Here is a 13,759-nt window from a genome sequence, read left to right on the forward strand (position 1 = left end):
ATTCCCTCCCCCTCTTTCTTTTTCCTTTCTCCTCCTGTGATGAGGCTGCATTTTAATGTTTTAATGTTGCATTTTAATCTTGTTTTTAAGTTGTCTTCATTCAACTTGTTTTTATCATTGCTTGTTAGCCGCCCTGAGCCCGGCCTTGGCTGGGGAAGGCGGGGTATAAATAAAGTTTCTTCTTCTTCTTCTTCTTCTTCTTCTTCTTCTTCTTCTTCTTCTTCTTCTTCTTCTTCTTCCAGAGGCGTTGACTTATGCCCAAGATTGTGTCTGACGTTATGTGCCTGGCCTGCAATGTGCGGGACATTACATTGTCAGCCCAGAGCGCTGTGGCTTCAATGGCCGGCAGCCCCTCCTCTCCTGCTCAGGAGGAACTGACCACTGAAGCTCTGCTCCATGCTTGGACTCCTGCGCCCAATCAGGGGGGCCAGCCAACAGATATTGGGGGAGCAAAGGCACCTCGTCCCCATAGAGTTGGTGGCCCTGAATCATTCCAGAAATATAATTATAAACGAGTCTCTTACATATGTACCTTAAGTATGTATACAAACTCAATGAGAGGTGCAAACTTGTTTTAGCAGGGTAAGCGCCACCCTCTTAATCATTTTGCTTGTCCTTTTCTAAACCCTTTCCAACTCTACAATATCTTTTTTGAGGTGAGACAACCTTAACTTCACAGTACTCCAAATCATGGTTCCCACCATAAGGAAACTCTGAGCTGAACCCAAACTGAAACTGCACCAACATTCGGCATGTGATGTTCTCCAACGTGGCATGAACAAAAGTCACAGCTGGAAGCGAGGTGGGAGCCTTCCTGCTATTGAGAGAGGAAAGAAAGATATGCTGTGGAGCCATAAGAATCCCTGCCCTCGTGCTTTCCTGCAGACAACAGCCTGGACGGCCCTCAAAGAGAAACCTTTTCCACAAACAGGAGCACCTGGCCTAAGTGGAGGCGCAAACCACATAAAATGCAGGAGTCCAGTGACTGGAGCTCCCAAAGCCCCCCCCCCCCTTTTCACCTTAAATGCAGGTGTGGCATTTAATCCAGATCTGATTGGAGCAAGGGGAGCAAGGTAAAACATTTCCTTTGCAACATTTCTCCAATTGAATTGCTTGTGGTTATTATTCTGTATTAAGTTACATACAGTTTGCTTGCCGAAATGGCTTCTAGACTCTCACAGATAGTTATTAAACCTTCTCTGAAGATTATTAGACCTTCAGTAGAAAAAAATTATCCTCCTTTCCCCCCATTCTAATATCAGCTTGAGTAACAATGGTTTGTGGGGGGAGGTTGAAACCCCTTTCTCCTTGCAACCCTTCTCCAATCAGTTTCTGAAACACACACTATGGCTGTTTTAAGGTCCTTAGGAAGCTGCCTTATACCAGTTCAAAGCACAGGTCCCTCTAATTTAGTAAGTGTGGCAAGAAGATTCAAGGACAATCAAATAAACATTTAAACATTTATGTGTAGTATAATATAGCGCGCACACACACACACAATTATTTGCAGAATATGGATAGGTATCTTTTCAAAATGAGAGCAAGAGCATCAAGTGACACTGAGGACCATCCTAGTTCTGATCGAGAATCGCCATTCATACAGAGTGCTGGAGAGGCCCGTTTTATTCAACACCAGCAGCAGGCCCAAGCAAACCTCCAAAGAAGGACGTTTGTCAACAATATATGGATAGCTAGCTGAGTCTCAGTTTCAGGTGGAATGGAGATGACAATGTCCCTCAGCCTATAGGTTTGATCTGTGGTAAGAAGCTTTCAAAGTCCAATATGGGCCCAAACAAGATGAAAAGACGTCAAAATATGGAAATCTGGCAAACATGAATATTTTGAAAGGCTTTTGGAACAGCAGAAATGCCAACGATCATATGTAAAAAAACGAGTAAAAGATAAGATGCAAATATATTCAGTGTGGTGAGAGCAAATTTTTATTCTGAAAGTGTGGCCCAGAGAAAAAAGTTTGAGAACTACAGTCCTACACTGACTGACAGTGACTCTTACTCAACAGAAGGAGTTCCTATATTATGGGTGCAGACTAGGAACATTTCCTACCTAAGATGTCAAGGATCAGACCTGGGACAGACCCAGCCCGATACATTTTGCTGCTTGAGGCAAAACAGAAAATACCCCTCCCCCACCGCCACTCTCGCTGCTGCCGCCTCCTCCTCTGCTGCCCCTGGAATATTGTGTCCAATTCTGGGCACCATAATTTAAGAAGCATGTTGACAAGTTGGGACGTGTGCAGAGGAGGGCGACCAAGATGATCAAGAGTTTGGAAACCAAGCCTGATGAGGAACGGTTGAAGGAGCTGGGTATGTTCAGCCTGAAAAAGAGGAGACTGAGAGGAGAAAGGAGAGCCATCTTCAAATATCTCAAACGCTGCCACGTGGAAGAGGGAGCAAGCACGTTTTACCCTGCTCTGGAGGGAAGGACCCAACCAATGGCTTCAAATTGCAAGAAAGGAGATTCCGACTAAACCTCAGGAACAACTTTCTGACAGTAAGAACTGTGACAGTGGAACCGACTCCCTCGGGAGGTTGTGGCCTCTCCTTCCTTGGAGGTTTCCAAGCAGAGGCTGGATGGCCACCTGTCAGGGATGCTTGAGCTGAGATTCCTGCATTGAAGGAGGTGGGACTAGATGACCCTCGGGGTCGGTCCCAACTCTTAAATTCTGTGACTCTATTTTTATTTGTTTGTTTGTTTATAAATATGTTTTTATTGGTTTTTACACATATTTTCCAGCATATCATCCTTTTAAACATCATTTCAAAATCTTTGGCTATCACAGCCTTAGATTTCCTTCAACCTCAACTGATGGTTTTCTAAAATCCTTTCTAATTATGCATTTTGTTACTACAGTTATTGCTATAAATTCAAATCTTAATACCTATTCTTAGTTCTTTTCACAATAATTTATATATTATTCCTTACAAAACTTCTTTTAACCCTACAAGCAATGTCATTTGGTTAGTTACTTTCCAAATACGTTGAAAGCTTCTTCCATTCCTTTAGGAAAGTCTGGTCCTGCTGGTTCCGAATTTTCCAGGATAATCTCGCCATCTCAGCATAACACTGGGCTACAGCCCTTCCCTGCTGTGAAAATACGGGTAACAATAGGAACATTAGCTGTTCCAATAATTGATCGCCTGTGCAGACTGACCATCCGATCCACCAACAATCCAAATTTTGTTTAGAAATCCTTTGCCAAGTCTTTGCAGCGGCGGAGCAAGCCGATCAGGCACCTGGGGCAGCGCGTGTGCCACCGCGTCACTCCCAGGAGAGACGCGTGGCTCGGGCGCACTGCAGGCCCCTCAGTGAGTGCCACCCAGCATTTTGTCACCCCCCTCAGTGGTGACACCCAGGGTGCACCGCCCCCCCCTCCTCCGCCCCTGAACCTTTGCATCTTTTAGCTTTGTAATACAGTCAAAGAAAACACTGCCATTTCATTTGAAAGATATTTGAGTATCATACAGGCAGGTGATGCTCCTGCCCACAAAAGTCTGGAGGTAGGTGTTCAAGTATCACATGTTACCGAAGTTATTGTGTCTTATGAGCTGGAGTGGGAGAGCCGCTTGAACGATTTCCTGAGAAAGCAGCTGTGGGTGGAACTTTTGTACCGACTCAGTGAATGCGGATCCCAAACAGCTGTTGCCAGAACTACTCATTGCTCTCAGCATCACACATACTGTCCCCACCCTGATTGCACGTGGTCTCCTACCGGGATCCCATGGACCCAAAAGACAGCCTGTTGCTACCAGCAGAAATGTACCACCCTCCCCACATTCTTCCTGAATTGGAGCTATCCAAAACACGCTGGGTATTGAGGAGGTGCCCCCCTGCTCCCCCCTGCCAGGCTACCATTGCGGCCTGTTGCTTCTTTCTGTGGTGCGTTCTTGTCTCCCTTGGGAGGTTCTGCAAATGCCAGCCTAAGCCAAAGGCTGTTGCTTTCCTTTCGCAAGTGGCCAGCTAATTAGATAAATTCCTGGGATTCCTGGAGGCTGAGGGGGAGCCGAGCTGCACTCCTCTCCATGCCTGCAAATGCAGGCCAACTTGCTGAGAGCGGAGTTGGGGGCCCTGGGCCCCCGGCTGCCCAGGAAGTCTGCATTTCCATGCGGAGGAGGAGCAGAGGGAGCCGCCTGGCCCGGCGGGGAAGAGGGCAGCGCGGGGCGCCCGGCTCTAGGGAAGGGCCTCCCGTCGGGGCGGAACTTCGCCGGAAGATCGATGCCTTTCTTGATTAAATCCCAGCAGGCATTTGAATGGCATTCTGCTTTGATCCTTTGCGTGATTTCTTTGTTTCTGCTCTCGCGAGGAAGCCCTCCTTCCCTCTCCGCGCGGGCCCTTTAAGCGCCGTCCCGGCCCGCCTCCTGGCGCCTCTCTGCCAAGGCGGAAGCCGCGGCGGGGCCCGAGAAGGAAGGCCCGGCGGGAAGGAGGGAGGCCTGGGCCATGGCGCCGCCTCTGCAGCCCCAGGGCAGCTGCGGACCCTGGGAGATGCGCGAGCGCCTCGGCACCGGAGGCTTCGGCAACGTCCTCCGCTGGCAGAACCAGGTGAGGGGAAGGGGCGCCCACGCGTTCACACGCACACGTGTACCCCGCGCGCGGCTCTCGGGCCTGCGACACGGAGAAGGGGCGCCTCGGAGGCCTCCGGGATCCGCTTCTGAAGTCCGGCGGCCGCCTCCAGGTCCGCCTTTAGAAGCAGCCCCTCGGAAGGCGGCGGCGAGGAGAGGAGAGGAGAAGGCTTTGCTCTGCCGGCCGCCTCGCCTCCCCCCCCCCTGCCCCCACCTCGGTAAACTCCAGACATATATTAAAAAGAGGCAGCTTGGCCCGATGTGTCATCCACAATTATGTCCTGGGTCCGAGGAAATGGGCAGGTGGCACTTGAAGGCGCCAGTTGCGCTTTTAGGGCGGCGCTGCTGCGCCAAGACACCCAGGATCCCCTTTCACCTAAAACAGCAGTGTGGATCCTGAGTGTGTGGCCTCCTGGAGTTTTAGGAGATCTTTCACATGGCAACATTTCTACCTGCAAGGTATTTCCACATAGGATTTTTTAAATAAAAAAACCCCCGGCTGCAGATAGATGGTACATAAAACATAGGAAGCTGCCCTGCACCAAGTCTGTGGACGCTTGAGTGGCAGCCGCTCTTCAGGGCTGGAGACCAGAGCCTCTTTCCCAGCTCCGTCTGGAGATGCCGGGGATCAAACCTGGGACGTTCTGCATGCAAGGCAGCTGCTGCACCACGGAGCTAAAGCCAATCGCCACACGTAATAATGGGTGTCACTTCTACGCGTGGGGTTACCAAAGGACGTACAGGGAGCATGCCACCCTCATTTACAGATTCACACACCTCTGTGCTCATTCCACAAATAACTCTATGCCAAACAATGTCCAGTGCTGTTGGCTCTTTCCTAACTGCTGAGTCCGTGTTCTGTTCATTATCTCTGCAATAACTGCTCCAGCACTGGCTTCTGAAACAGGGCAAGTTAGTAAATTGACCAACAGGTGGCAGATTTATTACTGAGTAGATTGCCTTCAGTAACTTGTGTGTGTGCATACACAACAAAAGGGCCATTTGTAAAATAATCCTGATAGAGTCTGCATTTGGTTTTCTCCTCAGAGAGCCAGTGTGGTGTAGTGGTTGAGAGCGATAGACTCGTAATCTGGGGAACCGGGTTCGCATCTCCGCTCCTCCACCTGCAGCTGCTGGGTGACCTTGGGCCAGTCACACTTCTCTGAAGTCTCTCAGCCTCACTTACCTCACAGAGTGTTTGTTGTGGGGGAGGAAGGGAAAGGAGAATGTTAGCTGCTTTGAGACTCCTTAAAGGGAGTGAAAGGCGGGATATCAAATCCAAACTCTTCTTCTTCTTCTCAGATTCATATAACAATGGCGTAGGAATTTTGCAGCATCTGCAGCAGTACTAACACTGTCAGGGTTCTGAGAGTTTGAAGGTCAGAGCACTTGGTTCACATGAATAAACTCCCCCCTTTTTAACAGGAGACTGGGGAAGAAATTGCTATCAAACAGTGTCGTCAGGAGCTCAGCCCACGCAACAGAGAAAGATGGTGCTTAGAAATACAAATCATGAAACGGTGAGTGGTATTGGAAAATGTGTGGCTTGTGTAAATATCATGGGCAGTGAACTTTGCCTTCTAGTAAATGCATTTAGCACCAGGATTTTAATCCTGTTTATTTACAGAGTTATCTTTTAGTTTGCCCCATCTTGAGACCAGAAGAGTAAGAAGGTGTGGCAGCATTAAGCCAGGCTTTGGTTTTCCAGGTGAGGATGGGGAGCTTCTGGTCCACAGGCCAAATCAGGCCCTGCACAGGTCCCAGTCTGGTCCAGAAGGCCATTTCCCCCAAACTGTGCCCACCTGCCCAAGCCATATGTGGCATTAAGGGAAGCACAGGTAGAGACACACTGCAAAGGACAGCCAGGAGTCTTAAAGTGGCAAGTGACGTTTGCTGCCAGTCCCAGTCAGCTGACTGACAGTGACAGCAGGCCCCAGTGGGACTCTGCTCAACACGATGCTTCCTCCAAAGAGTTTAATATGCAGAATCTTCTTTCATGTTTTTGTCTTCTTGATGAGAATGGTAAGGACATTGATTTTAAAAAGCTAAAAAAAACCCACCTCCTGCAACATGAAGCTCCAGGAGAATGTTTTAGAGCACACTGTCAGTTCACAGGGGGGGGGGGGATTGTGGGGCCCAGCAGGATGACCTGTTCTGAAGAATATGCTCCAGGATCTGTTTCTACACTCGCTTCATGGTGGACATTCAGGAATTGCATAGCAAGACAGGCCAATGTAGAAAGGGTTTCTCAGAAAGTTAGAAAGCCACTGCTTAAAGGTAAAGTGAGAGATCCACCTGAGATCTTACTGTGTTTTCTTCTCCTCAGGCTAAACCACCCCAATGTGGTGGCTGCCCGGGATGTCCCAGAAGGGATGCAAAACCTTGCCCTGAATGACTTGCCATTGCTGGCTATGGAGTACTGCCAGGGAGGAGATCTCAGGAGGGTGAGTGAGGGGCGGAAAGGGGGGGGGGGGGAGAGACTGAGAAAATGGACTGGGTTTAATCAATCGGCTGCTCTGTATTCCCAGTCATAGTGAGGGCTTAGCCTGAGTTTGTGGCACAGAGGGAGGAGCTTCATTCTTCTCAAATAATGTGCCACCCATTAGTGGTTTCTTCTGAAGTTATCATTTAAGAGATATTTATTATTAAGCTTACATACAAAGTACAAGTATCTGCAGGCAGCAAGTGACAGGCTAGTTCCAAAGCCCTTGAGAGCAGGGATAGAGTGTTGGTGCTGTTTTGTGCTTGAATGCCCATTGAGGCCTAGATAGTGGAGAGGCAGGTGGTCAAGACTTCCTCCACTGTAGGGAGGAAGCAGGAGGCCCTGAACATTCCTGGGAATCACAAGGGGGGGGGGGGGAGCTGCTGCTGCTGCTGCGCTCAGGTCCGGCTTGCAGGCTTCTAGGGGCATTTGGTTGGCGGCCGCAGGAGAACAGAAGGCTGGCCCAAATGGGCCGTCTGCCTGATCCAGCAGGACCCTTTTTGTGGATTCTGCTTGAATACCTTCCTGCTGCAGTTGCCGTCTTGCTCCCAGAGAAGGTTGGTTTCTGCCGGAGGGTAGAGAAACTGGGGAAAACAGGATGCCAGAAGGACTGCTCTTATGTTCTTATGGGGAAAGAGGCAAATATGTTATTTGTTGCATTAAAATCCTAAATGTCTAAATTTATATTATTCTACTTACATTACTTAAGAATGCAGGTGAAGGATAGCATGAGTGAAAGTTCCACTATATCAATTTCTCTGTGGAAAGCTACTTTGAAAAGTGTGTTCTTTTCCCTGATGTGGAGATATTGTGCCTTCAGGATAGCTCAGTTGGCTAGAGCGTGGTGCTGATAATCCCACCCCCTTGTTGTTATATGCTGATGACGCAGCCATCATCTCAAGTTCCAGACTGGGTTTGAATTATCTGCTGAGGAAATTATCTGATTACTGTTCTGGAAATGGTTTATCCATTATGAAAAATCTAAAATTTTAGTCTTCGAAAGAAGATTTTCCCGGTCTAAATGGGTGTTGGATGGCCATAACCTTGAACAGATAAAATACTTCAGTTATCTAGGGCTCACATTCCATCATACAGGATCTTGGAAGCACCATTGGCAAACCTCCCTTCAAAAGGCGGAGATTACAAAGCTAGCCATACATAGATTCTTCTTCACAAAGTGAAGAAGCTAGATGGCTTTCAGGCAAAATTTCTACGATCTCTGCTGCAGGTACCCAACTGCGTCCCCAACTGCGTACTTCTGTTAGAAGCTGGTGAATGCCCAATTTCAACTAAAGCGTGGTGGGCTGCCCTAAAACATTGGCTCAGGATTTCAGTGTTTAATCTGGGGAAGGGTTTGTACCAGCACCTGACCAATGAGGAATTTGTCAGCAAATGGCAGAACACCATGGCTAAAAAAGCCACCTCTATTGGTCTGTCTCTCTCCCCCCCCCCCCCCCAACCTGGGTTATGAAGGCGCCCAAAAGATTTTAAAGCAAAGATGATGGGATAATGCACACAGTGACTTGCGATCTCGATCACACGCAGTCTGTAGTCCGCTGGCAGTAGGAGTACAATATGGGTATGTCTTTAAGTTAACATCTTACATTAAAAATCTGACAGTACCAAACTACCGAAGGCTTTTCACCAAAGCCAGACTAAACGTCTTTCCTTCTGCAGTGTTGGATGGCAGGTTGAGAGGAGTTCCCTACCAGGACAGACTTTGCTCATGTGCTCAAGACATCGATTCCATAAAACATATTTTGTTACATTGTGCAAAATATGAGCAAGCCAGGGCTGAACTGATATTACCCTTGCTGGTACCTTTCCCGGGAAAATCAGAGGCTCACTATGTCAGGTTCCTACTGGAACGTTAGCAGTGGCAAATTGGGTTCTATGCTAGAACGTTGGCAGTGGCAAAGTTTTTATCGGTGGTTGCAAGAACAAATGAGCCCTATATTCTAAACAAAATGGTTGTTTAACCTGGAGGTAGGCTGTATGAATTGTGTATTGATTTGTAATGATTTGTTGGGTCTCTGGACCGTAATAAAGATTGATTTATTGATAATCCCAAGGCCTCAGGTACAATCCCCATCAGGGTGGATAAAAATCAATACATTTTTAAAGAAAATTTTTAAGAATGGATTTTTTTATTTAAATCAGATTTTCTTGATTTAAATCAGATTTTTTTAAATAAAATGCTTTCGGAGGAAAATTTTCTCTAAAAAGAGTTTCTATTTAAGTTACATTGTAGTCCAAAGGCTATTCATCAAGAAATAAGGATTTGTTTTAAGTTTTTCGTGTGTGCTAAAACTCAGTCTAAGTTGGGGTTTTTTTTGAAACCGTTTAACCACATAATGGTTAACACATATGGAAGCTCAACAGAAACCTTTCTCGTGTCCTCTTGTCACACCTTTCAGCACCTGAATCAGCTTGAGAACTGCTGTGGCCTGCGGGAGAGAGCTATCCTTATCTTGCTGTCAGACATTGGTAAGTGACCAGAGGTGGCCCTGTGGGGAGGTAAGGAGCCTCAGATGGTGGGTTTTGAGTGGAATTAAGGACGTGGGTGGCGCTGTGGGCTAAACCACAGAGCCTAGGACTTGACGATCAGAAGGTCGGCGGTTTGAATCCCCATGCTGGGGTGAGCTCCCATTGCTCGGTCCCTGCTCCTGCCAACCTAGCAGTTTGAAAGCACGTCAAAGTGCAAGTAGAGAATAGGCACTGCTCGGGCGGGAAGGTAAACAGCGTTTCCGTGTGCTGCTCTGGTTTGCCAGAAGCGGCTTAGTCATGCTGGCCACATGACCCGGAAGCTGTATGCCGGCTCCCTCGGCCAGTTGGTCACGACTGGACCTAATGGTCAGGGGTCCCTTTAGTGAGATGCAAACACCTGTCAGGGAACAAGCACTCTGAAATGAACAGGTGTGTGCAAGAACTCCTCATTTCAATGAGGATTTGGTGCCCCCTGGGTGGTGTGGTTGCAGATGCCTATCATATTTTATGTCTCGGGTACTATCTCATCACAAAAAAGTATGTTCTCATACATGCAAGGGCTTTTTCTTCTATCCCTTGGCTAGAGTAGGAGTTAGAAATCAGGGCAGGGCAAAAGAGATTCTCAGGAGAAATGTGCTCTAGCAGCTGGTCTGGATGGCCCCAGCTGGATGGCTACTTGCACCTTGTGCTTGTGTGTTCTGGCTGCTACACGCGAACTCTGCTGCTCTACTTCTAATGACAGACGCTGCACTTCTGGTGCTCTGAGCAGGGCCAGATTTAGGGTTGATGAGGCCCTAAGCTACTGAAGGTCATGGGGCCCTTTATATGTCCAGCTGTCCTTTGTCAAAAACAAATTGTCTGTTTTTTGTGTTGAATATATGCTATATGGTAATTTATGGACCTAATAGGTATCAAAAGCCATTTGGCACTGTTGCTGTATGTAGGTTTTATTTTATTTGTTTTTTTACCTTATATTTTGGAAATGCACATCCAGGGTTTTTTTCCTTTAATTTTTTGGGGGCCTCCAAGAGAGTGGGGCCCTAAGCTATAGCTTGTTTAGCTTATACGTAAATCCGGCACTGGCTCTGAGCCTTTACAGTGCTGCTGCTGCTTTTCTGAGTTAACAACAGAATGCACTAATTGATTCATACGGATAGATTTTGGTCATGACAATACATTCCTCTCTCTTTCCCTCTTTCTCCACCCCCCTTCCACCTCAGCCTCTGCTCTCAGATACCTTCACGAGAACAGGATCATCCATAGAGACCTGAAACCAGAAAACATTGTCCTTCAACAAGGAAAAGAGAGGGTGGGTGATGCTCTTCTGTTAAGCTTCCCCACCTGTCACCACTAAGGCAGGGTGCTGGGCAGAGTTGTATCCCTCCTGCCACAGGCGCTGTTTGAGAAGACTCAGTGAATAGGGGTTGGGTATAATTCGGCTAAGATACTGATCTAGCATATTTACTTACAAAAGAAAAGACTAAACTGGCTGGAGGTTTGTAGTGATGTGAGTTGCTTTCCTGCAGCATGTTCTGGTGGTCTTGCTCAAACCACTTTGAATTTGTTGATGTGCAGACATCCCTTTGCAGCGCAGCTGCTCTCTGGTTGTGGCACTCTGGTGTGAATCATGGGGTCTGGTATATGGTGGGCTGTGGCAGGTTGGTCCTGCTTTTCCGTTTGGGAAAGTTGTCGGCTGTAGGGCTTAGTCCCGTTCAGCTCTGAAGGGCTGGCAGACTTGATCACACTACTTAACAATACTTTCGCAGTCCTCGATTCTTCCAAGCACAGAGATAGGATGAATGGGATATTGTGCTGGGTCCAGAGCTGACCCAACTCTGTGCTTGCGCTATATATTTATCAGCCATTTGGGTGTTGTTTTTTGCCAAAGCTCTCAGGTTCTAGTTCTGTTTACCACAACTGCCCTCTCTGCTTTCTCCCAGCTAATACACAAGATCATTGATTTGGGGTATGCCAAAGAGCTGGATCAAGGCAGCCTTTGCACTTCCTTCGTTGGGACATTGCAGTATCTGGTAAGGATTTGCAAGTGCAAATAGCGTGCTTGCACCCAGGAGGGCACAATTAGGCAGGCGGAGTGGAAGCAGCACATTAAAGGCGGCAACAAATGGATGGGAAGCTGAGCTGTTAGGAACCAGGAAGCCAAAGCCAGTATCCCGAAGAAGCATTTCAAATGAGTTGCAAAAATGTTGCTTTCCTGGGTCCGACCAAGGGTCCATCTGGACACTTCTAAGTGGGACAAGGGAGGTGATGGCCTTTCAGTACTGTTTGTCCCCAGGATCTGATCCTTGGAGGTATATTGCCTCTCTATACATGGCAGTTCCATTTCGCTCTCATGGCCAGTAGCCAGTGACAGACCTTGAACCGATATGAACCCATTTTTATACTGTAAACCGCCCTGTGATCCTTGGATGAAGGGTGATATATAAATGTAATTAATAATAATAAGAATAGGATTTTTTGTGTTTTTTACAAAATAAATCTGTCCAAGCTAGTATCTATCGCCGCATCTTGTGTTAGTGAATTCCACAACAGATTTACATTGTGTCATGGAGCCCTTCCTGTCCTTAGTCCTCAACCTGGCCATTGCTGTTTTAAAATTTACCGTAATTTTCGCTCCAAAACACGCACTTTTTTGCTCCTAGAAAGTAAGGGAAAATGCCTGTGCGTGTTACGGAGCGAATGCACGGATCGGAGCCATGGCTGCCGTCAGTCAAGCAAAGCGGGAGCCGCTTACACGCTCTACGAGGCTCTCACTTTGCTTGCTTTAAAGCAACCTGGAGCCGGGGAGGAGGGAGGGAAGGAGAGCCATGGCAGCAAAGCCGGCAGCAGCCGCTTACACGGGAGGAGGGACAGACGCTAGCAAAAGTCCGCGCGCTCTCTAAACAGAGCAATGAGGCTGCAGAGGGAGGGCAGGAAATATAAAATTTAAGCAACCAGCAGCAAAATAAAACCAATTTCGAGCTCTGAGCCAGCGCAGTGAAAACCAGGAAGTTAAAAAAAAAAGGCTGGGGAGGGATGAGGGAGAGGGGGAAACTTCGCAAATCCCCGCGTCTCAGCTGATCTGCTGGGACGGAGCAGCTTGTTTTCAGGCAGGATAGATTTGAGCATTGTCTGGGTCCTAGTGCCCCTATCTCTTTTTTGTGCTCCATTCTATTGCTGCTGGTGGCTGCTTATCATTCAGGCTGCAAGGAGGAGCGCTTTTACACAGCTAATGGCGAATCCCCTGCAATCCAAGTCCTCCTCACTTGCTCAAATCTATTCTGCCTCAAAACAAGGAGCTGCAAACTGTTAAATGGAAAAAAAACCCAGGCACAGGGCAAATACCTCAAGTATACCTTTAAAGCAACAGTGCTCTTTCCCTCCCTCCTCCCCGCTCAGCTCGCCGAAAAGCTCCTTCTCCACACCCCCCACGCGTGCTCCTTGTCCCTTGAGTTCTTTTCCTTCCCTCCCCACTTAAAACGTGGTTACAAAGCACGGATCCACATGGATCCTCAGGATTTTTGCACTGGGTCACCCCAAATTCACCATCAGATCACATAGCATTTCCATGGCTACAGCCTGCACCAAAAAACACACACGCACCCACTGTTTCATGGGGCCGCAATGGCACAAAAACGTGGTTACAAAGCATGGATCCACATGGATCCTCAGGATTTTTGCATTGGGCTACCCCAAACTCACCGTCAGATCACATGTCTGTGGCCACAGCATGAACCATAAAAATCATACATCCACTGTTTCGTTTAGAATATTTTTTCCTTGTTTTCCTCCTCTAAAAACTACATGCGTGTTATGGTCAGATGCGTGTTATAGAGCGAAAAATACGGTATTTAAAATGCTATTTTAAATAAAATCTGTCTTAAGGAAGTAGAGGGAAGGGATCATATCTCAAGTTCTGCCTCGGTTCGAGGGAGCCTTTTTAGGAAGCTGGGAGCTTGTGGGGTGTAGGATTGCATTCCACCTAGGAGTGAGTCTCATTGGACTCAAAGGGGTTTGCTTCTGAGTAGACAGGTAAAGGATTGCACTGCTAGCCTTTTCCTGGTTCTCAATGTTTCAGGCCCCGGAACTTCTGGAGCAGCAGAAATACACAGTGACTGTGGATTACTGGAGCTTTGGCACATTGGCCTTTGAGTGTATCACAGGCTTCCGACCTTTTCTGCCCTCCTGGCAGCCAGTGCAATGGTGAGTAACTCTG

General features: G+C 47.7%; 1 protein-coding gene across 5 annotated transcripts in view; it reads left to right on the plus strand.

Annotated features, from left to right (window-relative positions):
* Positions 1 to 4,136: 4,136 nt before the first annotated feature.
* IKBKB (inhibitor of nuclear factor kappa B kinase subunit beta) overlaps positions 4,137 to 13,759 on the plus strand; it is a 34,192-nt gene continuing 24,569 nt past the window's right edge. Inside the window, exons 1-7 of one of the 5 annotated variants that reach the window (XM_077931068.1) lie at positions 4,358 to 4,557; positions 6,003 to 6,097; positions 6,904 to 7,021; positions 9,477 to 9,546; positions 10,767 to 10,855; positions 11,487 to 11,576; positions 13,622 to 13,746. In XM_077931068.1, the coding sequence (XP_077787194.1) occupies positions 4,456 to 4,557; positions 6,003 to 6,097; positions 6,904 to 7,021; positions 9,477 to 9,546; positions 10,767 to 10,855; positions 11,487 to 11,576; positions 13,622 to 13,746 (689 nt within the window). In that variant the 5' untranslated portion in view covers positions 4,358 to 4,455. Of the gene's footprint in view, positions 4,558 to 6,002; positions 6,098 to 6,903; positions 7,022 to 9,476; positions 9,547 to 10,766; positions 10,856 to 11,486; positions 11,577 to 13,621; positions 13,747 to 13,759 lie in introns of all 5 variants that reach the window. The other 4 variants (XM_028741537.2, XM_077931067.1, XM_077931069.1 and 1 more) reach the window with 4 other exon arrangements.

This window comes from Podarcis muralis, chromosome 7 (assembly GCF_964188315.1).
Source record: "Podarcis muralis chromosome 7, rPodMur119.hap1.1, whole genome shotgun sequence".
NCBI lineage: Eukaryota > Metazoa > Chordata > Lepidosauria > Squamata > Lacertidae > Podarcis > Podarcis muralis.